General features: G+C 41.1%; 2 protein-coding genes across 3 annotated transcripts; one reads left to right on the top strand and one right to left on the bottom strand.

Annotated features, from left to right (window-relative positions):
• Nucleotides 1-397: 397 nt before the first annotated feature.
• LOC123978928 (mitochondrial poly(A) polymerase) lies at nt 398-14,983 on the bottom strand. The gene is made up of 9 exons (XM_046062586.1): nt 14,771-14,983; nt 14,054-14,220; nt 13,676-13,909; nt 11,264-11,488; nt 9,212-9,423; nt 7,757-7,983; nt 4,981-5,073; nt 4,811-4,884; nt 398-2,679 (listed from the first exon to the last, which is right to left on the bottom strand). The coding sequence occupies exons 1-9, from the start codon at nt 14,949-14,951 to the stop codon at nt 2,341-2,343; spliced, it is 1,752 nt and encodes a 583-aa protein (XP_045918542.1). The 5' UTR covers nt 14,952-14,983; the 3' UTR covers nt 398-2,340.
• On the top strand, nt 14,800-23,668 carry map3k8 (mitogen-activated protein kinase kinase kinase 8). 2 transcript variants are annotated; one of them, XM_046062592.1, is made up of 9 exons: nt 14,800-14,981; nt 15,216-15,492; nt 16,074-16,442; nt 16,568-16,738; nt 17,833-18,094; nt 19,961-20,067; nt 20,971-21,123; nt 22,577-22,823; nt 22,915-23,668. In XM_046062592.1, the coding sequence occupies exons 2-9, from the start codon at nt 15,433-15,435 to the stop codon at nt 23,037-23,039; spliced, it is 1,494 nt and encodes a 497-aa protein (XP_045918548.1). In that variant the 5' UTR covers nt 14,800-14,981; nt 15,216-15,432; the 3' UTR covers nt 23,040-23,668. The 2 variants fall into 2 exon arrangements, with proteins under 2 accessions (XP_045918548.1, XP_045918556.1); XM_046062600.1 differs by having other exon boundaries at nt 14,801-14,981; nt 15,216-15,488.
• Nucleotides 23,669-24,607: the final 939 nt, after the last annotated feature.

Genomic DNA, 24,607 nt, shown 5'->3' with positions numbered 1-24,607 from the left:
CTGGCACACTCATAGGATGTGAACCTGCAGATGCACTCTTAACACATGCACCCTATGGTCTTTTCTCATTCCCCTATTTCACAGTCACACATACACTCTGAAAAAACACAATCAGTGTAAATGAGCTTTTTACCAATTTTGTTTTGGACCACATTTCGAGCTAAATGATTAGTGGACACAGGCACTGTAAGCTGGAAACTGAATTAAGAAGAGTTAAAATGACATGTCTCTTTTCCCAGATTTAACATGACATATCGACCAGTGGGTTTTCAGAGGGATCAATCCATTCTACAGACTTCACCACAAAGCTGGCTGACTTTGGTTCCAATGAACTGGTTGACCAAGTTGATGGGCTATCTACTTCCATATAAATTAAACACACGGTAGCACAATTATGTCACTGTTTTAGTCCATTCGCTTCAAAAAACTTTAATCCAGATGTACCATTTGAGAAAGTGAGTGTGAGTGTTCTTTGTACTGTTTCATTTAAAAAGCCCCTAGCACCCCGAAAAGGGACAGCGGGTATTAAAAGGTTATCAGACAAATCAAAAACATAAGTGAATACACTCTAACAATACTATTAGTTAAATAGTTTAAATGATGTGTAAAAAGAAATATAAAGCTTCATACTTTTCCTTTACCAATTAGTTGGTAAAAAAAGAAATTTGTTTTCCTTTTTAAGCTGATTAAATTTTACCCTTCTATTTATCTGTCACTACCTCATTTTACTTTTTAACTACTTAAGTTTACTGTGTTTTTGGTAATAAGTATGTGAAGGTTGTCAGTTATCCAGGTCATAGTTATGAAAGGAAGGTTATATCAAGAGCAACTGGACTTGGTTGAACATACTAAAGATGTTTCGCCTCTCATCAGCTACTTCAGTTTTAACTGACTGGCAGGGAGTCCCAGCTGGGTTTTTGGTAGTTTACCCAAGAAACACAAATGCATCAGACTAGTCAATGGAGCTACAAACAACTGTGTGGCTAGCTAAACACACCGAGAACCAGCCTTTCCAATTAGCTACTGCACCTAGCTGAATCTAAATTCCATAATAATTTCTATAATGCAATGTGTACCTACATAAAGTCATGTTACTGTAGTTTAGGTTTTACTTGCTCTAGTCTAGATTTATGATGAAAGTCAGCTTCAGCTGGGTAGCTATAGGTCAAAAGGCTGGTGCTTGGTGTGCGTAGCTAACAGTGTTTTCAGGAAAGCTAACATGCCAAAAAAAAGTGGTTGCCACTGGTAACTTTTTAAACATATAAAGAATAGGGTCAGCAAACAGCAAAACGTGCACCGCAAAACAAATAATTTCTTAATAATGATGCATTAGTGATATTTTAAATTGCTGTTACAGTCAGAACATGAATCAAAGGTGGTGCATTTATTTACCAGTGTGTGTGCGCACAGGTATCTGTTTTACAAGACAATGGTGAAGTAAATTAAGTTGTTTGACTGTGGGTTGAAAAGTTCAACTAACCAGTCAACATCACGAATGCTGACATTTTGTATACCAGGAAGGTGGACATGTTTACTGATAACACTATCAGATAACACACAAGCTAGATTTTTGTTTGGTTACTGTAATAAAGCTTTTAAACATTCTTTTATGTCACATTTTCATTATTAAGATGATCTGGTATGACTGCATAATAGCTTAATTACTCAAAATATAAGCTGACACAAAATGGCAACCCGATTTTTAGTTTCAGCAACCAAAAGCTAATACTTGGTTGAGAGCCTGGCATTTACTTTTAAAAGTTACTGTAGAGTCCTGTATTCAGTTATAATTCTGATGCATCTGATACCCATTTACTGCTTTCTGTCAGTTTTCAAGCGCCGTAATAAGCAAACCCAGTTTTTCAGTTTGCAATAAAAGCTTATTATTCCATCTGTGGGCTAATTTAAAATTAATACAAAAATGATATCTATAGGCCAACCTCCAGTGATTTTGTCTGACGTGTGTTTCAGATTATGTTGCGTATCAGTGAAAATAATAACAGATTTTGAATAACCTGTGAACCTGTGAATCTACAGTCTTAGCTCCTACATGAGTTTCCATAATACTGGCTTTAATTACAACAGACTAGGTTAAGTCTACATTAAAGTACCCAGTAATCACTCCCTTATCCCAGGTCCCAAACATATGCACATAGAGGCCTCAGTAACACCCTCCAGTGTCCATGTTTGGAATTAGAGTCCAGCATATATATTCCACTGCAAAGAACTCAACACCACCTCAGAGAGTATCAAGACATTAACACCAGTAGGTGTCCAACAATGAATGAGTTAAAGTAATGGTAAGAGGATGGAGTTGAGTTCTGAGATCTCCTAAGCGTCTTAGCTTTTCTTTTGCTGATTGTTATTCTTCAAGGATTCCAGCAAGCTCTTGATCCTCTCACTGGCCGGCTCCCGTCTTCTTTTCTTGCGACTTTTGATCCCTGCAACCTGGGAGGGCAGGAGGAGGGTAGCCAGTCCCCAAGGTGTGGGAGTGTTGCCTTTATTTCCACTTCCGGGTGTGTTGGTTTCACTCTGCTGGAGCAGCCAGGAGCTCTCCTGACACAAAGCCACAAAGCGCTCTAGCTGTGTGGCGTTGACGTTCTTGCTGACGTTCAGAGAGGTTTCAAACGGGTTCTGGATGTGCAGTGGGGCTACCTCCGGCTTGTTCTGCTCTTTGCCCTGGAGAGAGGAAAGGGGACAACGCTGGCAGATGAAAACACATTCCTGAGTAGCAGCAGCCATAAGGCCCGTATGTACTGTATGTTATGGTCCATCTAGCTTGTTGGTCATGGTTTTAGCTCTCTGCTGCTGTATCTGGGGCACTTATAGCTGACTGGAATACCTCTCCACAGGCTACAGATGGGAGAGGGAGACACATGGACATGGCTCTGGAAGACATTTTGACTTGAGTCGTGAAAAGGAACAAGAATTTGGAAAAGGCAAAAATGAGGTAGACTGATATGAAAACCTGCTATGCACATCGGATGTGTTAGCAATGGAAGCATGTGATCTGTACTTCTATCTAGCAGTCTAGGCCATCAAATGAAGCATCAATATGTGGGTCAGAGAGAAGTCAAGAACCTTCCATGGTACTTTGCATGCCATACTACTGCCTAAAACCTGACAGAAAGTGGCAGAAGGTATAAAGGGATAGAGCTGTAGGGGGGTGGGGGGTGGGAGAGACAGAAGATGGCAACATAAAGCCATCAGTCAGAGGAGGGGAGCGAACCAAAGAATTCTAACACAGTAAAGCAGATTTATGGCTGTTGCTCCACTAGTGAAAGCCTATTGGCATGGGTCACGGCCACAGTCTACCTGCAGGTTTCCTCTGCCGTGTCAAACCTGATATTAGTCTCATATATTAGGCCGCAGGGTCTGTCTTTCCCAGAGACATCAATTCATTAAACTCCGAGCACTGGCAAAGTCCCTGCATCTCATATAATGTGCCACCCAAGCATGAACACCTACTTTATCAACTAAATTTCTAGAGGCAAAAGCAATAAGCAATACATTACATATTATTAACTATCCTGTACAGAGAGAAAAAAATAACCCTGATATTCCGTTTCATACATGACTTGGAAACAGATTTCCAGCCCGTTTTCATCTTTCTTCTCCATCTTATTTATAAAAACTCAGTTTCACTATGGATACGCTTTTGGTGGCTATGAAAAATATTATACAGGCACAAACAGGCAACGACAGGCTGAATACAGGTCTAAATAGAATAAATGTGTGTTTATTTACACTTAGCCTGGTGGAGCTTCTAATTGGGATCCCAGCTCAAGGGCGCCGGGCCCCATGGGGCCGGCATCAATCACATATGACAAGGACAGCTGTCTTCTGTGTGTGGGAAGACGCCATCCACAAAACACTGTTTATTACCAACAGATTTCTTTCCTGGAACTCAGCTCTGGGGCTGAGAGGGGAAGTTGAAAGGAGGCTGAATTCTTCTTTATATTCTGGTGTCAGTGATGCAGTGGTTTGATTCTCAATTCAGATTAGAAGCCATCTAAGTAGCATGATGGCCTGAGGGCTGGACAGACCATTTTGAGAGTAGAGCCTGACTGGTACTGTAGGCAGTAAGCAATAAAGGTATTTGGGAGTAACAAAAATATGATTATTTTTACATAAATTACTTAAATTTGTTATTTTAAAGAATAGTCAGTGCTATTTGTAAGCTAATATTAGCCGATATTGGCCTGGCCAATTGCGCAGCTTTAGTTATGAGCATGAAACTTACAGAGAAAACTGGCTCTCCTGCACCATAAGGAGAAAATCTTTTCTAAGGACTATCAACAAATTAAAATTAGCTCTATTACTGTCTCCTAGTTTATTAAACATTTCTGTATGAATACGAGATTATATTAAGCTTCTTTTAGTTCTGTTCCACCAACTCCCTACAGAAATATCAGGCTCTCTAGCTGCTGAATGCTCCACTATGGTCACCAGCTCATCGCTAACTGTGTCTGTTTGCGGTTTGGTGCTGAGCAGGTAGAGTAAAGTGTAATCACTGAAAACAGCTGCCCGCTGGAGCTGAAAATTACGCTATGAGAGTGGTAAGACTGAACAGTAAAGTTGATGGACAGCTAAACAATAAGCTGGCACTCAAAGCCGAGGGGAGCTGCAGATTCAGGTGACAATTCTTTGTAGGTTCGCTACAAGCCTCACATTGTTTTTAGATTGTCATGTGATACACTGTTATTATAAAAAGCTTTAAGATTAGTCAAATAATCAAAAGATAACGGTCATCATTGGGCACATTCTTTTCTTTTGAAAGGACTTTCTGCTTTTGAATAATCATACATACCTTTCTGATAGATATGGACATCTTGTTGAACGCAAAAGTGGCGTAGAACTCAAAAAATTCACACAGCAGTTTCTCTGAGACAAAACAAGACAAGTCAAGTTAGCTGCTAACAGAAAAACTGATATCAATCAAACTGAAATGTAGCCCTACAGCCCTGATTCTACACTCACCTAGTGTTTCTGTGTTGCTCTGGAGCTGGATCTTGCTGATGTCGCTGACAAACGTGCAGTCATTCCCCTCAATCACGCTCTTGTCCGCAGGACCTTGTGGGACGAGAGCAGGGATACAAGGTAAATGACTGCCTTTACAGGCCAACAATGGCCATAAACAAGACACAGACGGATGTTGTCGGTGCATCCATGAAGAGGAAACAGAAAGACTCAGGGGGAAGGACAGACAGCAGGTGTATCTATGTGTGTACAAAAGTGGTCAAACAAAACAAAGAAGAGAGCATGGTTCATGGCTTTGCTTGGCTGGTTTACTTATCCAGCAGTGCCCTTGTCACCAATCTCCTTCACTACGATGAGGCTGGTAGAGGTGGAGGTGGAGTGTGTAGCTGCCTGTATGCTCGTGAGTGTGTCCGGAGGGGCACTGACCTTCCCAGAGTGATGGGCTCTTTATTGTCCTGTAAGCAGTTTTTGTGATAGAGTTTGCGCAAAACGGGGGGGGGGGTTTGGAAGGCAATTATCAGGCAGCCAAGGTGACAGAGAGAGAGAGACAGACAGACAGAGATGGAGGAGCTGCAGGGGGACTCGCAGGCAGACTGGTTGACTGGTGGCTACGTTATCACAGGACACGTTCATTACAAATGTACACATGCTAATAAAAACATTAAGTATGCTCTTAAGTCATTTATAGAGTCAAATTAGAAACCACTGGGATTACAGGAATACAATAAAACACCTACGGACACTGTACTGGTACTCTAGGTTGGTACCAAGGCTGCAGTTATATTTATGAAGTCATGGACAGGTAAAGAAAGTTCTTGATATATGTTCTGTGGAAACCTCAATAAGTTGGATGCATGGTGCAAAACAACACGCCATTAATTCATTTGAACCATTCATTCGTTCTACAGTATGTAAACCAATATATGAGTGTTTTGATGATGTTTGTTTCCTCAGCTTTTCATGTTTGTTTCACGGATTAATCCTCTATCACAGTACACCTCATTTTATACCACAATAATGATAGTCTAGTTTTGTAGAAAATGTTTATGGATACAATAATGAGAGAGGTCTCGGTTTTAACTTGCTGAATTAAATACCTGAAAAATAGGTACTTTATTATACTGATGCAAAACTCATAAAAATCCAATATTACAAGTCAACAGACTTATTGCTTCTATCATTGCCCACAACAATCTAATACACATATATTAAGGAAATAAATACTACGGTATAAACTATAGAGCAAATTCTGCTATGGTAGAAACATTTGCATAACCTCATGGTATTTATTTCGTCATACGCCCCAATCCTAATGCCAGCTTTTATTTTAGTTCTGAGGTTATGGGGGAGGGGCTGGGTCAGTAAATGTCACTATTGTGGGACGTTGTGTGATGAGGGAAGATGCAGTGCATGTGTTGCCGTATGTCATTGAGACCATGTCATGCCAGACCATCACAGGGTGTCTTTTAAGGATGCAGAAAAAATAAATAAATAAATAAAAGGTTGATCATAAAAAATAATAATAATTCAGGGTGAATTAAAGTGCATGACAATCAGAGGTGGAAAGTAACTCCCGTTACTATAATTAAGTAGTTCTCTTGTGTACTTTTTAAAGTAGTTTTAAGTTTTTAAGATCTGTAATTTTACTTTTACTTTGTTTACTTGTTTGAAGTATTGTATTTCGCTACATTTTAAATCACATCCATTAAAAAAAAAACGGTGTTTGAAGGTGCCTCACAGAGAGGACTGACTGACTCTCGCAAAGAAACATCCATAGCTGCAAGCATGTAGGCCTAGTGCTGAATGTGAAAGCATCATGTATAGTTTATTCTTATTTTTATTTGCAGCCATTTTACTACAATTAGGCACCACACAACAGCTGCGGCAGCCTCTCCACACTGTTTTAACCTGACCTTTCATTTTTTCTGTGAGAAGGTATAATTTAGAAAGTTGTTCGGCCCTGTGGAGAGCCTCCAGCTGCAGTAGGACATGGATCATGCTTAAAATCAGGAGCGTCCGACTTCATCCAGCCAGAGGGAACGACCACCAACAGTCCGCAGAGCGCCTGTACTACTACCGACACAACCGATAGTAGGTCTACCAGAGAGGAAACGGTCAACATTGTCAACATTTTAGAGTGCCCCAAAATTTCAATAATCATGTTTTCAGGGGAGCTCACGTCTTATTAAGAGGAGCCAAGCTCCCCCTGGCTCGCACCCTGCTTGTAGCCTACCATTGCATTGGGAGTTAAAAAGAACTTTTCATAGTTGCCCAAATTAGCTTTGCTCAAATTTGCCAACCTGCTGGTGACTATTTTTTTTTAATTATGCTAACCCTTATGATTACCACCTGTTTTAATGTAAATAGTATTATGACTTCATATACAGTCCTGTGTTCCCCATTTTCCCAGTCCAGTGCGGCCCGCCATAGTCTGATAATCGGTTCCACCTAATGAAGCAAAAAACATTCTCAAAACTTCTTATTACTACATAAAAGGTTTAAAATGTTGTTTTGCACCATTAGTTTGGCAAAGTATCTGTCAAACTACAATCAAAAGTGCTGATTGCATCAAATACTGCAATTTAATTAAATAAGTATAATAAGTAGCTTATAGATATTAAATCTGTATAAAGAAATTATTTCAGGAAGTTAAAAAAGTAACAAAGTAAAGTTTACTCTGAGTAAATTGTACTTTCACTCACGCAGAATATTTTAGTAGTCTTTTCACCTCTGCTGACAAGGTATCTCCTGAGTGAAAAGAGGTGCTGGGTGTTACCTGCAAGGTCTCTGAGGTGGTCCAAGGTAGGGATAATGGGAGGGCTCCTCCTCTGCAGGAAGAAGAGCACCATGACAGTGAGGGAGAAGTTGGTGATCCAGGCCCCGGGAATGCCGCTGGTGATGCCATGGGCTCGAGCCCAACAGCGCACAGTGAACACCAGGAAACGCACGCGCGGGTCCAGCACTCCGTACAGGTACAGTAGCTCTGTGCTCTTCATGGCCACCCTGCGGAGATCATACAGAATTACTACTCTCTGCTGTGCATGTATTGATGGGGCTTTATTCAGTCTGTTCATTTCAGCGTTGGGAGTGTGGAGACGTCCAATGTAAGTGCAGTCAGTACACTAAACTAGGTGAATATTTAACACTTTATATATTTTTTAAATATATATTATAAATTGAGTGACCTGCTCTGGGACAGCCAAATAGGACATACTGCCACACAGCAACTGTGTTTCTGTAATGTTCTCTTGGATATGTAGCCTGGGCACAATGTCCCCGCATGGGCTTCATGAGCAGTTAGATGTAACATGTTTAATTTAAAATGCACATGATCTACTTAATAATATATATACACATATATTCATATGTATGACTTTTTCCACTTTTGGCTGGTTCTTTTTCTTGGATGACAGTCATAATATTAGTGGCTACATTCTGATTATTACGTGTTTTAGTTTCCTTATGAATAACGCATATTGTTTGTGTTAAATACATCATTACAAATACATGCATTTACCTATAATGTATGGATCCCACTATTGTTTTGTATAGCATATATTTCTAAAACAAAAACAAGTCAGGGGTCAGTGAAACTAAAAGCATAGTAAAACCACCACTAGAGAGCAGTGTTCAGCTTGTTGCACTGCCTCAGTCACACTGCTGTTAGTTTACAGTTTCTTTGACACACACACACACACACACACAGACACACTCAGGCAGGAAAGTGCTGCGCTTCAAAGATCTCAGATCAAGATTTAAGAAAAGTCCCCCTCAAATCCACCCACAGAGGGTGCAGTGTGGTTTTCTGTACGTTAGCAGGTGTGTACATGTTTGTATTGTACCATCAGCAGAGACCACAATCTCTTTGAGGTTGGAAGAGAAGAAGTGAAACACAAACAAGCCCCCTCCTTGGCTTTCCTGTTCAGTTTCACGGTGGCAAGTGTGCAACTGAAGCATCACAGCACTTCCTGCCAGAGTCTGGTGTCTGTCTGGGACTTTTGCACCACCAGTGTGGCCAAAACCATATTCAGGACACAACAAAAAACTAGCAGTTTCTGTGAAGCAAGAGGGCTATGACCAACTCCAATTGACATTTCGAAACGTGACCCTTCCAACTGAATGACACATTTTTTCACTGCAACACCAGAGAGCCATGACAAATAATTGTTCATACTGTTAATGTATCGTAAATAGGTCATGCTCTTATAATGTATGTGCACAGGGTAAATACCTGTTATTGGCTGTGAGGTCACACTGAAAACCAGAGGGCTGGTGGGCGAAACGGACCAAGGGGCATCGTGCGTTGAGAATCTTCTGCACCCCTACACACCCAGGTCCAAACTGGTCCACACACTCCCCAATGACTGACAGGGTGCTCTGGGTGACAGCCCGCTCGGAGTTGGCCCTCTTCATCTGGTACTCCAGAGACAAACCTGATTTTGGCTGCACACACAGAGTTTAGACATGTTTAATGATCCTTAATCACTCTCCATGTGTTACTTAATGCACTATACTTGCTTAAGCGCATTTTATTTGGGTTTACAGATTCTTAATGCACTCTATGCATCTATGCACTATAATGTGTCCTCCAAAGTTCCCATAATGGAATGAAAAACTACTATCCACTATTGGTCTCTCAAAAAATGCTCCACTTTGGTAATCCAAGAGTTTTAAAACAGTAACTGATCACATACATGAGACAACATATATATATATAAGCTTTTACATGCACATGAAGGTTAATGTCATCCCATTCTTAATCTGTTAGCTTTAATATGGACTTGGCCCACTCTTTGCAGCTATAACAGCTTCAACTCTTCTGGGAAGGCTGTCTACAAGGTTTAGGTGTGTGTTCATGGGAATTTTTGACCATTCTTCTAGAAGCACATTTGTGAGGTCAGGCACAGATGTTGGACGAGAAGGCCTGGCTCGCAGTCTCCACTCTAATTCATCCCAAAGGTGTTCTATCAGGTTGGGGTCAGGACTCTGTGCAGGCCAGTCAAGTTCTCCACACCGAACTCGTTCTCCATGTCTCTATGGACCTTGCTTTGTGCACTGGTGCACAGTCATGTTGAAACAGGAAGGGGCCATACCCAAACTGTTCCCACAAAGGAAACTGCCAGAAACTGCCAAACAGACAGAGAAGCATGATTCGTCACTCCACAGAGCACATCTCCACTGCTCTTGTGTCCAGTGGCTGCATGCTTTACACCACTGCATCCAACGCTTTGCATTGCACTTGGTGATGTAAGGCTTGGATGCAGCTGCTCGGCCATGGAAACCCATTCCATGAGGCTCTCTACGCACTGTTCTTGAGCCAATCCGAAGGCCACACAGCGTCTGTAGCTATTGACTCTGCAGAACGTTGGCGACTTCTGTGCACTGTGCGCCTCAGCATGAGCTGACCATGCTTTGTGATTTTATGTGGCCTACCACTTTCTGGCTAAGTTTCTGTTGTTCCCAATCGCTTCCACTTTGTTATAATACCAGCATAATAACAACAGTTGATGGTGGAATATTTACAAGTGAGGAAATTACATGAATGGACTTGCGCAGGTGGCAACCTATCCACTGTACCCCGCTTGAAGTCACTGTGCTCCTGAGAGCGACCCATTCTTTCACAAATGTTTGTAGAAGCAGTCTGCATGCTTAGGTGCTTTATTTTATACGCCTGTGGACATGGAAGTGATTGGAACACCTGAATTCAGCAATTTGGAGGGGTGTCCCAATTCTTTTGGCAATATAGTGTATATACACATACAAATACACACACATATACACACCTCTACATAAATGTGATTCTAGGCAGCACTAATTAAATTTCTCAAAAAAAGTAAACGCCTCAAAAGAATTTCAAAGAAAAGCTTTGATGCAAAGCAGCCAAATACATCAGAAGTTTTTTTTTTTTGGTCTTTGCCCCAGCAGTCTTCAGTTTCACTCTGCAGAATTCAGTACTCACAAAACTCAAATGGCAAGTTGGTAGCTGTTTCACTTTTTCAGAAAGGCTTAGCTGTGTGAGGTGGAGAGAGGTGCTTTATTTTGCCCAGCTCTATGCGATCCAAATCAGTATTACCAAGTACCAAAAAACTTATTTATATTTTTCATGGAAGATGTGTTTCCTGTGTTTTATCAAGCACAACTTTATATTTTGTAAAGTGAAAATGTTACGTTTGACAACATAAATGTAATCATCCCCTGTAGCTGGTGGCTTTGGTATTCACATATTAATCTTATTTAGTCTAAAGACACCTACTAAAGGACAACCCCAAACTCCCATTATTACCATCTTTGTGTTTCTCCCACTGATGCCATCGAGGTCCAGAAACATGTCCAGGTCACTGCCCAGTTTTCCAAAGCCGTTCACTGATGAGCCAAACGGCTTGATGTTGCATTCTGGGAAATAAGCAGCAGCAATGTCCTTGAGCAGAGAGCAGACAAGGAAACGCAGTCGGCTGTTCTCCTCTGTTAGCTGATAGGCTTCTGTCAGGAAGGTTATCTGTTGGTCTATCTGAGGCGAAATGAGGAGACAGACCATGGTTAACAAGACCCATGAGGCATATATATCAAGTTCTTTACTGTCAAATGCACAACAATAATAATGAAGCTCATTGTCATTAGCAATGAAATTTTTAATTCTCAGACTCCCTTCGACAATGCTCAAACAATATATAAAAAGAAATCATGCTAAGTAAAAAGAGAATACATATATGCACAAACAAATATACACGCATATATAGTATCATGCAAACGTTTTAAGCAGGTGTGGAATAAATGCAATAAAGTAAGAATGCTTTCAAAAACAGACATGTTAATAGATTGTTATTTATTAATTAACAAACTACAAAGTGAGTGAACAGAAGAAAAATCTAAATCAAATCACTATTACTACCATCATATCCAGGACTCCTTGTTCTTCTCTACACTGAAGATTTTTTAATGATTTTCACTGTGTGTTTGGGGTCATTGTCATGCTGCAGAATAAAAGTGGGGCCAATCAGATGCTTCCCTGACAGTAGTGCATGATGAATATACCGATCAGCCATAACATTTTGACCACTGACACGAGAAGTGAATAACACTGAATAGCTTGTTACCATGGCACATGTCAGTGGGATAAATAAGCCAACAAGTGAATATTTCATCCTCAAAGTTGATGAGTTAGAAGCAGGAAAAATGGGCAAGCGTAAGGATTTGTGCCACTTTGACAAGGGCCTAATTGTGATGGCTAGATTACTGGGTCTTAGCATCTCCAAAACTGCAGCTCTTGTGGGTGTAGGGCTGGGCGATAAAAAAAAATGTTATCACGATAAAAACATTTCATATCATTCGATATTGATAATTATCACTATATATATGTCAAATTGTTATTTCTTTCAAGATTAAAGGCTGATTTTTGCTCCTGAGTGAAAATTGAAGAAACCCGATGGTTAATTATGTGGTTAAACTTATCTTTATTGTCAGAATGTGACACTTAATGCCAAACAGTGGATCTCTTCACAAGTCTGAGGTAGACCATTTATAATTATTATCGTTTTCAACAAATATGATTAGTTTTTTCAGGCCTCTTTTTTTCAACAAAATAATATTTTAATAGAAAAATTAAGAGCTAATTTGTTCGTGATTCAGATGAATTAAAGCAATATTTATTGACAATATACATTTATTATATTGTTATTGAGGAAAATTATATTGCAATAATTATCATTGTTTTATTGCCCAGCCCTATGTGGGTGTTCCTGGTCTGCAGTGGTCAGTACCTATCAAAAGCGGTCCAAGGAAGGAAAAGAGGACGAAACCGTGATTAATGCTGGTTCTGATAGAAAGATTTCAGAATGCACAGTGCATCACAGATTGTTGCGAATGGGGCTGCACAGTCGCAGGCCAGTCATGCTGACCCCTGTCAACTGCCAAAGGCACCTACAATGGGCATGTGAGCATCAGAACTGGACAACAGAGCAATGGAAGAAGAAGGTGGCCTGATCAGATGAATCAAGTTTTCTTTTACATCACTTGGATGGCCAGGTGCGTGTGAATTGCACCATGATGCACTATGGAAATAAGGCAAGCCAGCCGAGGCAGTGTGAAACCTTGGGTCCTGCCATTCATGTGAATGTTGCTTTGACACGTACCGCCTGTCTAAGAAATTGTTGCAGACCAGGTAAACCTTTTCATACACTGAGGAACACACCACGAGTTCAAAGTGTTGACTTGGCCTCCAAATTCTCCAGATGTCAATCCAATCGAGCATCTGTGGGATGTAATGGACAAACAAGTCCGATCCATGGAGCCCCAACCTCTCAACTTACAGGACTTAAAGGATCTGCTGCTTACATCTTGGAGCCAGATACCACAGCACATCTTCAGGGGTCTAGTGGGGTCCATGTCTCAACATGTCAGGGCTGTTTGGCAGCAAAGGAGGACCTACACAATATTAGGCAGGTGCTCATAATGTTATGGCTGATCAGTCTAAGTATCTGCGTGTATTCAGCATTTTGAGGAGACCATTGATTTTGATTCATCAGGCCAGAGCAACTGCTGCCATTTTTCTGCACCCCAGTTTCTGTACATAGTTACATACACATGTATGCATATATATGAAATAGATTCACACATTGTCTTTAGTGTTGAATTTAAATCACTGAATTAGTCATTTATTCTACACAGTAAATCTGGGTGTGATAACCCAGCCACTTACACTTTCCTCTCTGGACAGTCTCTGTATGAGCTCGTTGATGGGAATAGTGGCTTGCGGTTGGCACTGATGGCCTGACTGCTGGTTTGTTGAGTCAGCTGAGCCGAGGTTCTTCAGTGACAGCAGTCTCGATTTAAAAGGAACCATGGATTCATGGTTAACGCTGGGGATGACTGCCTCTTCAAGTAATGAAGCAACACTTTCCCGGTTGGCAAATTCCACTACAGCATACATGCCCTGGAGAAAGAGCACCAATACACACAAATTCATCATCCAACTGAGTCCTAATATGACAGTGAAGTTTTTCATATGTGCACCTTAAAATTTGTTGGAAATAAGTGCTTATTTATAAGAGGAACTTCATAAGAGTCATTCACTTACATAGCTTTCATAAAAGAAGTATTTCTTTATATCTCCATGTTTTGATAAATGCTTAAGGAACTTCTTCTCATTGGTTCTGGAGTGGCAGCTGATGAGAACAGATCTCTCTGCCTGTTCTTGTCTCTCTGCCTGGACAGCATACAACGATTTGCACCCCTCCTTTTCATCTGACAATAAAGAAGCAAAATATTCAGTTTTAAACAATTACATGAAAAACTTTATTGTCACAGTCCAGCCATGTAACGTTAGCATAATGTTGCTGTCAGACAATCTTTGCAGAAGTAGATGGTGGTGATTTTAACGCCACTTGAGTGTCAAAAGTGGTTTTCCATTGATACAGAAACTCACAACTTTTCAGAGTATGTGGCACTGTTAGATAAGCATGTGCATTCCACAAATTACCTAGCACAACTCCAGAAACAACTTTTCTATTTTGATTCTGGCATATCATCCGGAAAGCAGCATCTATTAAAATCAAATCGTATAAATGAAATGACTTCCGGATGAGACTGTATCGACTCCTTGGTGGACAAACAAAATGCCGAATTTTACCGACACCTTAATGATTCCATAGGTTTTTAATTTTCTATGAAATAAGTCACACATTTTGGACCATAGCCAAGGCTAACGTTACCCCAGACATTTTAGACTGAAGTTTGGTATGGCGGTCGTTGTAAGCAGGCCACCTCGGTATGTTTGGCAGCTTTTTATACTAACCAGTTTCGTCTTTCCGAAGAGCTGCACTTTGCGCAGCAACAACGTTTGTTCCAATATTCCTGTGAAGACACGTATCGACCTTCTGTAGACCCTTCACCAGAATTCCCCTTCCCCTCATATGTAGCCTGCACACTGCGAAGGAGGCCGCCATTGCTGCCCCAATAGAGGCGCAAGGACGCATGCGCGTAGCTATGTCTACGGCAACTGAGAGGTACCAGATTATGGCTATAAAATATGTTTAAAAAATAAATATTTGGACAATTGGTTATACTTCTACTGTGCCCTTGGTAACTTTTACAGTCACCGTTGCATATGTAATTTTAATTACCTCTTTTCATCATTTCTATGCCTAATTAACTTCTCTTATACAGTGTATTTAATTTTGTGCCCTGCTGTTTTAAGAGTTGCTTTTACAAAAACAACTGTACAACTCATCTTCCCACAGGAAAACACCCATCGATTCTGTGGAAAGTGATGTCCTGTGTTTCAGCAATGAAGACATGCGAAATGTGTTTTTCATTTGACAAAACAGAACAAAGGGAAAACGAAACACACAGCGCTGGCATCTGACGTTAAAGCCTGCCCCGCCTCCGAGTTGATCAACTGCACTTCCTTTAAACACGATCTCAGTCAGTCAGTCGGTCAGTGACGGCTGGTGGCTGATGGAGACGCGCTATATGGACGACTGTCCCATCAAGGTTCTGACTCAAAGATTACGGCAAGTACGGCGTGTTTTTTTTTTCTCTCCTTAATCTAGCTCAAATGGCGTTATCGATAATCAGATGAATAATTTGCTGAAATCAAAAGTATCAGCTAAATATTTTGGAGAGTGGTTGTAACTTCTGTATAAGATCCCAAATTATTGCTATATTTTTTCCAGGCAGGGAATTTTAGTTTGGAATAAATCTGACTCAGTATTTGTTCAATTTTAACATGGGGTTTTGATGGACAGGGAAATTCCTCTGTCTGTCAAAATGTTTGCGCGTAATTTGCATGGATATATGTTTGCATATGTGTTTGAGCTGGATTCCTATTCACAGCCCAAGGACTCTTTTTCTACAACTAGAGTATAAGCAATTGGTGTTTTATGTAAAATAATGTCCAAGATTTCCAGGGGGCTTCCCAGCTTTACTGTGAAATTCTCTTCATTTCTTTGGAAACACACAGCTGGGAGGGGTATTTTAAACTCCTCTGAAACTCGCTGAATCAAAGAAGTGTCACTGTATATCCTGCACTCCAGATGAATTCTCTTGCAAGTGTGAACAATATGTCCATAAACGCATCTCCTGATGTTTCATTTTAGAGCAAGCAGCCCAAGTCAAGAATCAAAATGGATTACAAATATGATGATGGAGTAGAACTGCTGTTGGCTCACATGAATATAGAAGACATCATCAACGCTGCAGAGAATCTATATCAGCTTGAGGAAGTTGAAGAGGAAGGAGGCTTGTCATTCGAAGAGGAAGGTTCCTCTCAGGAGGAGATGGATGAGAATGAGGAGGCGGTGGACTCTGTGGGCTCACGGAGTCAGCAAACTGATTATGAAGCTGGAGTAGGTGGTGTCCGGTACGGGACGGTGACAGACCTCCTGTCCTTTGTCAACCTGCTCTCCAACATGCAGGCATCAGCCCTGCAGCACCTGCCTAAGGAGATGGGAGTCCTACTGAACAAGGTGAGAAGCGTCACAAAAACAAGACTCAATGTTTGTGTCTTTTAAGTCTTTCACTATGTTTACATGAGGATGTGATTGGCCTGGAAAAACTAGTATTTTCTAAATTTTTAAACCCTTGTTTGCAGAAGGACATGGCTGTAAAAAAAGGCCGCTACCAGATCAACATGGACGTGCTCCTGTTCCCATGGAAACTGACCTATAAAAACCGTGGCCCTGGCCTTGTGGCCAAGGGCTCATTTGGGAAAGTCCACTTGGCCCAGGATATCAGTACCAGGAAGAGAATGGCATGCAAACTGGTGAGTCCTGCTGAGAAACAATTAGAATCCAGCCAGTGCTGACTTCTCTGACTTGCTCTGGGTGCCATATTAATATTCACCTGCCAAGAACTGTTTGTTGACAAGGGAAACTACTTCTGTGTTTGTACAATGGCTGCTAAAGTCAACATGACATTTTGTATGTTTTCCCTTAAAGGAGGAAGAGTGCTCTTAAAAGAAGAACCAGGCTTTCATAACACACTTACATGGGCTAAGATTAATGCAAGAATGGAAATTTAACAGTGGTTGTTTATGATAATGCTAGATTCATAATAAAAAAAAATATGTAGGCACGATAGACAGAAAACTGATGTAACACAGTTCTGGCACACTTTTCACAACACATTCTTTTCTTCTCTATCTGATACTGCCCTCTTCACTTAAGGGGGTGAAAAGTGTTCTTACTCTTTGCTACATGGAAAATATTGAGAAATGAAGAAGGAGTAGTTTCCTACCTAGTCTGGTGTTATGATCAGAATGCTATGTTGACACAGTGTATTGTACACACTGTTACCTAAAAACTGACAAGGTTTACTGGCAATGTAAGTGTATGTGCTTGGTATGTGAGTTAGAATACATTTCCTGAATATCAGCAGATTAAAATGACTGATAAAATGGAGAGTCATCAATTTATCATCATTCAAAAACGATTATTATCGATTACGTAACAAACACGCTCTTAAGGAAGAGTTCAACATTTCGGGAAAAACCCAGTGGTAACCATTTAGCCTACCTCTGTCCAAAGGTTAAAAAAAATGTGCCTGCTGGAATCCCCTAAACCCACCAATTATTGTTTTTCATTTCTGTTTATCTACAGATTTAACATATGAGATAGAGGTGCAGGTGCATTTTTTTACCTTCAGACAGAGCCAGGCTAGCTGCCTACTCCTTTTACGCTAAGCTAAGCTAAGCTAAGCTAACTGGCCACTGGTTCTAGCTTCATGTTTACCATACAGATATGAGAGTGGTACCAAGCCTCTCATCTAACTCTTAGCAAGGAAGCAAATTAGCATATTTCCCAAAATTCATTCATTTGTGATGATGCATTTATTTGTATTCCATCGTCATCCTCACAGGTCCCCTTGGAGAACTTTAAAGCAGCCGATGTGGAGTTCCAAGCCCGGTACCGCCATGAAAACATTGCTGAGCTCTATGGGGCTCTGCTCTGGGACCAGAGCGTCCACCTGTTCATGGAGGCCGGAGAGGGTGGCTCGGTCCTGGAGAAGCTGGACAGCTGTGGGCCCATGAGGGAGTTCGAGATCATCTGGGTGACCAAGCAAGTCTTGCGGGGCCTGGAGTACCTGCACTCGCACAACGTCATCCACCACGACATCAAACGTAAGAGCAAAGGGGGGGAAAATGCCCTTCACTTGTTGACTGCTGTTGATGGATGTACTGCGTTGCGCTAAGCTATTACAAATGGGTCAGGAAATTATGTAATGTCAGTTCTTACCCTCTTTACGTCAAAGTCAAGCCACAGACGAATACAGTTCTGGTAAATAATTCTACCGAGAGTTTTTAGTGCCAAGCAGGAAAGAGGTGGTTCAATCTAGCCACAAACCAAACATACCATAGAAATATGACAATGACAATCTTACACACCAGGTTTGACGAACGTGTTTTAAAGGGGAACTGTTCAAATATAATCATCCTAGTTCCAGTAGGCTCAGCTGAGTTTTGTTGTAAGGTAGTTTCATGTTGGTTGGACCATAGCTGGGATCAAAGCATTCTCCATTACTGTCTGTCAGCCTCATTGTCTAAAGACCTGGGGCCCTGTTTTAACAAACTAAGTGAATGGCGTGAAGAGCAGGGTTCAGGTGAATTTGGGACGTGTCCGAATCTACTTTGGCTAGTTTAACGGCAGAACACATGGTCAGTGCACCAGGCGCATGGTTCAGGGTTCAGGGTTGTACTTAGTCTTTTAATTTATCATGGGTGTTTTCTGTTGGGAACATGCAATAAAACAATCAGATCATATCCCAATCCCTTTAAAAGCCAGGTGCACTTTTACCTTGCACTGCTGTTATAATGGCGGATTATTGGCGCATTTTGAAACCTTAAAAAAATATAAATAAAGAAAAAAGTGTGCCGCAGACTTGCAGCAGCAGAGAGAGAGATAGAGAGCTCAGCTCATGTGAACCAGAGAGAGAGGTTGTGTGAATATGGACAGAAATGTCGAAATGACATAAAAACGTTCTTTGATCACGAAGCCTAATGTTACTCTGCAGCTCTGGTTTATCTGTGAAGTGTATTAACTACACTGCAGCCGCTCATCTCCTCTACGAAACATCTGTATCCGCACTGCGCTGCCTTATAGAAAACTATGATGAACTGGTCGTGAGGCACATCTCTATCTTCCAGGTGATTTCTTTATTATGTGCTGTATTGATGAATGGGTGTTTTCTTTAACGATTTACTTTAATAATTAGAGAGGCTGCTGTCTGTGTATCCTGACTGATCCTACCTGAGTGAAGTTATGTTTCTCTCTTAAACCTTACTATTGGAAGAAGGCGCCCCTTAAATATCAGTAAAATGCTGCGCCATGTTTTTTTGTTGGTCAGTGAAATCTATTTCTGCTGCTTCAAGATAGCAATGCAACAACAGTGTGCCTGACCACTCCTCATTTTAAGACTTACACACCTGTGGGCGCACAGATGGGCCCAAGTGCATTTCCTATTTAAACAACGTGGGCGCTGGAAGGGAAATTGACAACTGTGTCAGTTTGAAACTAGCAATGACACTTGCACTGATATGGCCCTCGGTGTCTGGAAATTCCAGCCTGCTTCTCATGCTCTCTCAGGGTTAAATGTAGGTTCAAGAAAGGCAAGTGATTTAAGACAAAGACCAGCCTGGCCCTCAGACATGTTGCTGTGGTTCTTAGTGTTTCCTGCCTGCGATAGAAACATATAATTATACCTTGGTGTGTTTTTTAAATGCAAGTATGAGACTTTTATCCTTTGCTAAAGGCATGCGACATGCTCGACTTCTTCTTGGGAGGCTTCAGTGGTCTTTTCCCATTTGAAATCAATTTAGACACAGTGCAAGCTTGAAAAGTCACTAAGTATTACCTCAAATGCCAACCTATAAATCAAAGCATAAACACTGAAAATACTGTAATCTGCAACACATGTGAATCACTATTATTACTATATAATTTTATATAGTAATAGCTATTATAATAATCATTTTCTCTGTTTTCTTTAGCCAGTAACATTGTCCTGATGTCAGACAAGGCAGTGCTGGTGGACTTTGGCCTGACAGTTCAGATGACAGAGGACATATACATTCCTAGAGACCTGAGAGGAACAGAGGTAAGAAAATAAGCCAGAGATCTGATAGAGTCTTACAGGCTGCAATTGTGTGTAATGAATGCATAGATCCAACATCTGTTTTTTGTAATTGCTCAGTGCAATCAATACATGTTATTTCCATCTCTGATCTTGAGTGTGTGTTTTTACCAAAAACAAGGCAGCACTCTGCTTGACTCATGACTAGGCTGGACTTCCCCAGGGATATAAAGGATTAATGCATGTCAGCAGTAGCATATGTCTTTTCCAAAATGATTCATAAAAAGTGGATGATTGGCAAGTGTTGTTGAAGAGCAGTCAGTGCACTCATTGACCTCACTGATGCTAAAAATAGGCTTCTTCTGCTTCTGCTCAGTGCAGATGTAATCAGCACATGAAAATGTTTGGATTAATCCAAGGGTTTTCTCACGAGCCCTTTCTCCCATCGTGTCCGCCTAGCTTTCTCATGTTTTGAACTGTTTATTATGTGTCAGTCTATATGGGTCTAAGGCACGTGCACCCCGGGCCTCTCGCAGCTTGACTTATGGAAAGTCCCAGGGCAGACCCCCAGCAGTAATAAAAAGAGAGACAGAACTAGCAAATACGCTGGGCTGTTCAGGCTTACATTACCTTGGAAGAGCAGGCTGGAATTTCCAGCAGAGAAACACATGCACACTGGTAGCGTGTTTACTTTTCACACTTCAGTGGCCAGTACTGCTGCACTGCCCTTACCTTGGCACACACAGCATGGATCTAAAGGTTACCTTTCTACTCCAAATGGGCGTTTCCTGTGTGTTGTTCAGTGGTGATACATTCATTTGAATGAGAAACCAGTAAAAGAGGAAACACTTTCACACCTTTTCCTGCCATTATCCTCTGCAGCCCCATTGTATCTAATTCACATTGTGTTACTCTTCCTTCATTTAGATGTATATGAGTCCAGAGTTGGTTCTGTGTCGAGGGCACGACACCAAAACAGACATCTACAGCCTGGGCACCACCATCATCCACATGCAGACTGGTAGCCCTCCATGGGTCCGGAGATACCCACGCACTGCCTACCCGTCCTACCTCTATATTGTAAGTACTGTACATTTTTTATGAGCCACAATAATTTCAAGAGGTCATATCACAGTATGCTTTTTGGCCTTTTCCCTTTCCTTTATTGTGTTATATATCTTTTTTTACAAGATCTGGATAAAAGTATGACTAAAATAACTACATCTAGCCCAAAGTCTCTAATAAAGACCTTTGGCTAGACATTCATGGCCCCCAAAGGATAAACCCTACTGACTTCTGGTGATCTCTGGTGATCTCCTGACTTTTTCACTTGCGCCATCAGCAAGGTGAACTTTGTGTTTCCAAGAGAAATGTCTGTTTGATGGATAATCATGCAATTTTGTGCAGACATCTTTAAGTATCTTTAAAATGAATGACCTTCCCATCAGCTTTAACTGTACTTTATATTTATATTGCATTATACCAAGTAAATCAATCAATCAAAGCAGCTTTTACATTAAAAATGGATCACATGACTACTTGTGAAAGGGGTAGCTATTATCACCTGACTGCAGTTCTAAAGCTCTATGAAGCGCTTTAGTCTTTGAGCTTGTTGTTTTGATTTCACGGACTATAACTTGGCTTTGGTTCAGTCTTCTATCTTAGTGTCGTCTTCAGCCTCAGTGGACAGCTCTAAAGACCGACTGAACACTACCTGACCAGCACCAAATGGCAGGCAAACAAAGTTAGCAACTTGCTGGTGAACATAGTGAAGCGTTTAGCAGCTGAAGAGCCAAAACAGCTAAAAGGAGAGTGAATATTGGACTTACATTCACCTCGTGGACACAAACATGACTCCTCGCCCCAGGGCTGAATTATTTAAGACCGTTGTATTGATAAGCTCCGATGATAACTGTGCTTTTATGTGCACTTCATAAGTCACCTGCTCTGTGTCGGGGATGAACTCCTCCACACACACAGAGCAAAGTCAGTGAACAGCAGGGAAGAGATCTCACAGTGGAGACAGTAAAGTTTGTGTTTTCTATGCAATTAGCATTACACCCGCACAGAGCCACTAGCATAGCTATTATAAGACACATTATCTCTACTTTCTTTTATAAGACACAGGCTGTGAGACTGACAACATTGTGGATCTTGCTGCAGTTGAAAAGGTGACACACTTTTCCATGACATAGGTTCTTTGCTTTTACGAAGTCCTGTTTCTGTTTCAGATCTTCTGATTAAAATAGTTACTCACTTCCTCGTGAAACTGCCGTCATGGAGAAGTAATTTTACATTGTTAAGTCACTTCTACAGGCTGAGCTTTGCAACCTGTCCTTTTTCCTTTTTACCACGACCAAACGTGTTTAACAAGAAGAGAAAAAACTAGGTCACAGCTGCTGCAGGTGTTTTAAGTGTTGTGTTGTGTTTTGTTGTGTGGAAGCCTCGACTGTCTTTGTAACTTTAGTTTTTTTCTTTTTTCTTTTATGCTGCAGTTTTCTAATGCCAATTTTGATTATCTCTCTTCCAACAGATCCACAAGCAAGCCCCCCCTCTGGAGGACATAGCGGAGGACTGCAGCCCGGCCATGCACTCCTTCCTAGAGCGAGCCCTGGAGAGGAACCCTGCTCTGCGGAGTTCTGCGTCGGAGCTGTTGAAGGACGAAGCCATCAACCCACCCAGGGAGGATCAGCCACGCTGCTGGAGCCTTGACTCAGCCCTGGAGGAGGCCACCCACACGATGCAACGGCTGCAGAGCCAGCACCACGACACCACACAGGGTAAGGACCTGGATGTTGAGGTCAATTTGGTTCCAGTAATTAATTAGATACTTTCCCCAATTAAACATGAACTCCTTTCTCTTTTCTGCAGAATCTTCTCTGTACTCTGAAGACTCCGCCCATATGAGGAGGAAGGGCTCCTTGTACATTGACCTGGGGGCCTTGTCAGGTTACTGTAAACTGGTAACAGGGCCCCCCAACTCAGATTATGGCTAGCACCGCACCACATCTAACCATGTATGTGGCTGAACTTTAGCCTTTTCTCAAAGCCTAGCCCACTCTTCACTGAGGGAGGACTGATGAATAGTTCAGACAGGTGGACAGCTGGAAGGCAACATGGCTCTTTGATGATCTGCAATTAAGATGACTTGTAATGAAGGGAATTAGTTCAACCTTGATGCTGAAATGGACTGCTGTGACAACAACACTGCAGGACAGTGGCTAGAAGACATGCATTATGCATTAATAAGCATTAACTGTTAGTTATTGGTATAATTTTCCAGAGCTCCCTATGGGGTTTTTGTATTTGCTATATTTCGGAGTGGTTGTTGACACAATAATCAAATGTATGCAGTTTTTTTCCTCATGAAACAATGTCTAATAGTCTTTAAGAAATAAGTTATCACTAAAAATGTGTAAGCTATCTTTTTAAGTATGTTTGCACTATGCAAACATGTGTACGTAGTCTTTATGGACTCCCTCTTGTTAATTCCTGTGGAACATTAATAGCATCATGATGCTGTACAAATTACGCTTCTGTGGAATGATTGTGATATCTGATTTGTGTTTTGTACATCCTGTGAGATGAGACCTGCCGTGCTTTATACTAAAAATCAATTGTGTTACTTCTGTTTTGTTTATTATTGAGCATACTTAAATGCTCCTTTTCCCAATTCCTCACAGACTTTAGGGACAGATAATAGGAATAAGTCTTGGGAGCAAAGACAATATCTTCACATGCTTTTCTTTGGATGTAGATTTGTAGGCAAGAAGGAAGCAGACCAAGAATGCCATGTAAATAAAAATATGCCAGTGATTAAGTTGACAGGTGGATAAAGCAGACAATCCAACACAAGCATATAAGGAGCAATGGTGAGTAAGGGCATTAAAATTTGTAATAAACCTCAGTGCTCCACTATGCAATAAAATGAAAATCCAATACTGATATTTCACTACTACTTCAAGTATAGTTAGTAATTTAAACATATTCATTTTGGATTGGCTGCTTCGCAACTAAGAGAGATTCCTATGAAATTAAAACCTTCACTATGGGGTTGTTTGCCAGGATCATTGATACCGTATCAGTCCCACAGAGGTTAAATAGCTGAGAACTGAATAAGTCTGTTGGTTGAGGGACGAAACGTGTTCTAGTATCTTCAACCAAGTCCAGTTGCCGTTGACCTTAACCTTCTTTGGATAACTATGACATGGATGACTGAGAACCTTCACAGACAAAATTCACTATGTCAGATTGTTTCACATTCGGTCTGTTCATTATCTCTACTTTCTTTTTCTTACTCAATAATCTCACTATCAGACTTATCTATTGGCAACACTAACATACACTATGTGTCATGCATTATCTCTAAGGAACAAAAAGTATTTGAATGAATCCTCTCATTTCCAGCTGTCAAAGTGTGCACAAATATTTGGTATTTGATGCAGGACTGACTGATTGATCACTGGTGAGTGTTAATGGAAAGGACAGTTTTGTTTGTTAGCTGAGGAACATGGTTCCATGGTAGCAGAAGAGTGGGTGGGGGATACTTCCACTTCCTCCTCTC

This window comes from Micropterus dolomieu, linkage group LG01 (genome assembly GCF_021292245.1).
Source record: "Micropterus dolomieu isolate WLL.071019.BEF.003 ecotype Adirondacks linkage group LG01, ASM2129224v1, whole genome shotgun sequence".
Taxonomy (NCBI): Eukaryota; Metazoa; Chordata; class Actinopteri; order Centrarchiformes; family Centrarchidae; genus Micropterus; species Micropterus dolomieu.
The sequence above is the reverse complement of the archived record's forward strand: the minus strand, read 5'-3'. Positions and strand labels throughout refer to the sequence as shown.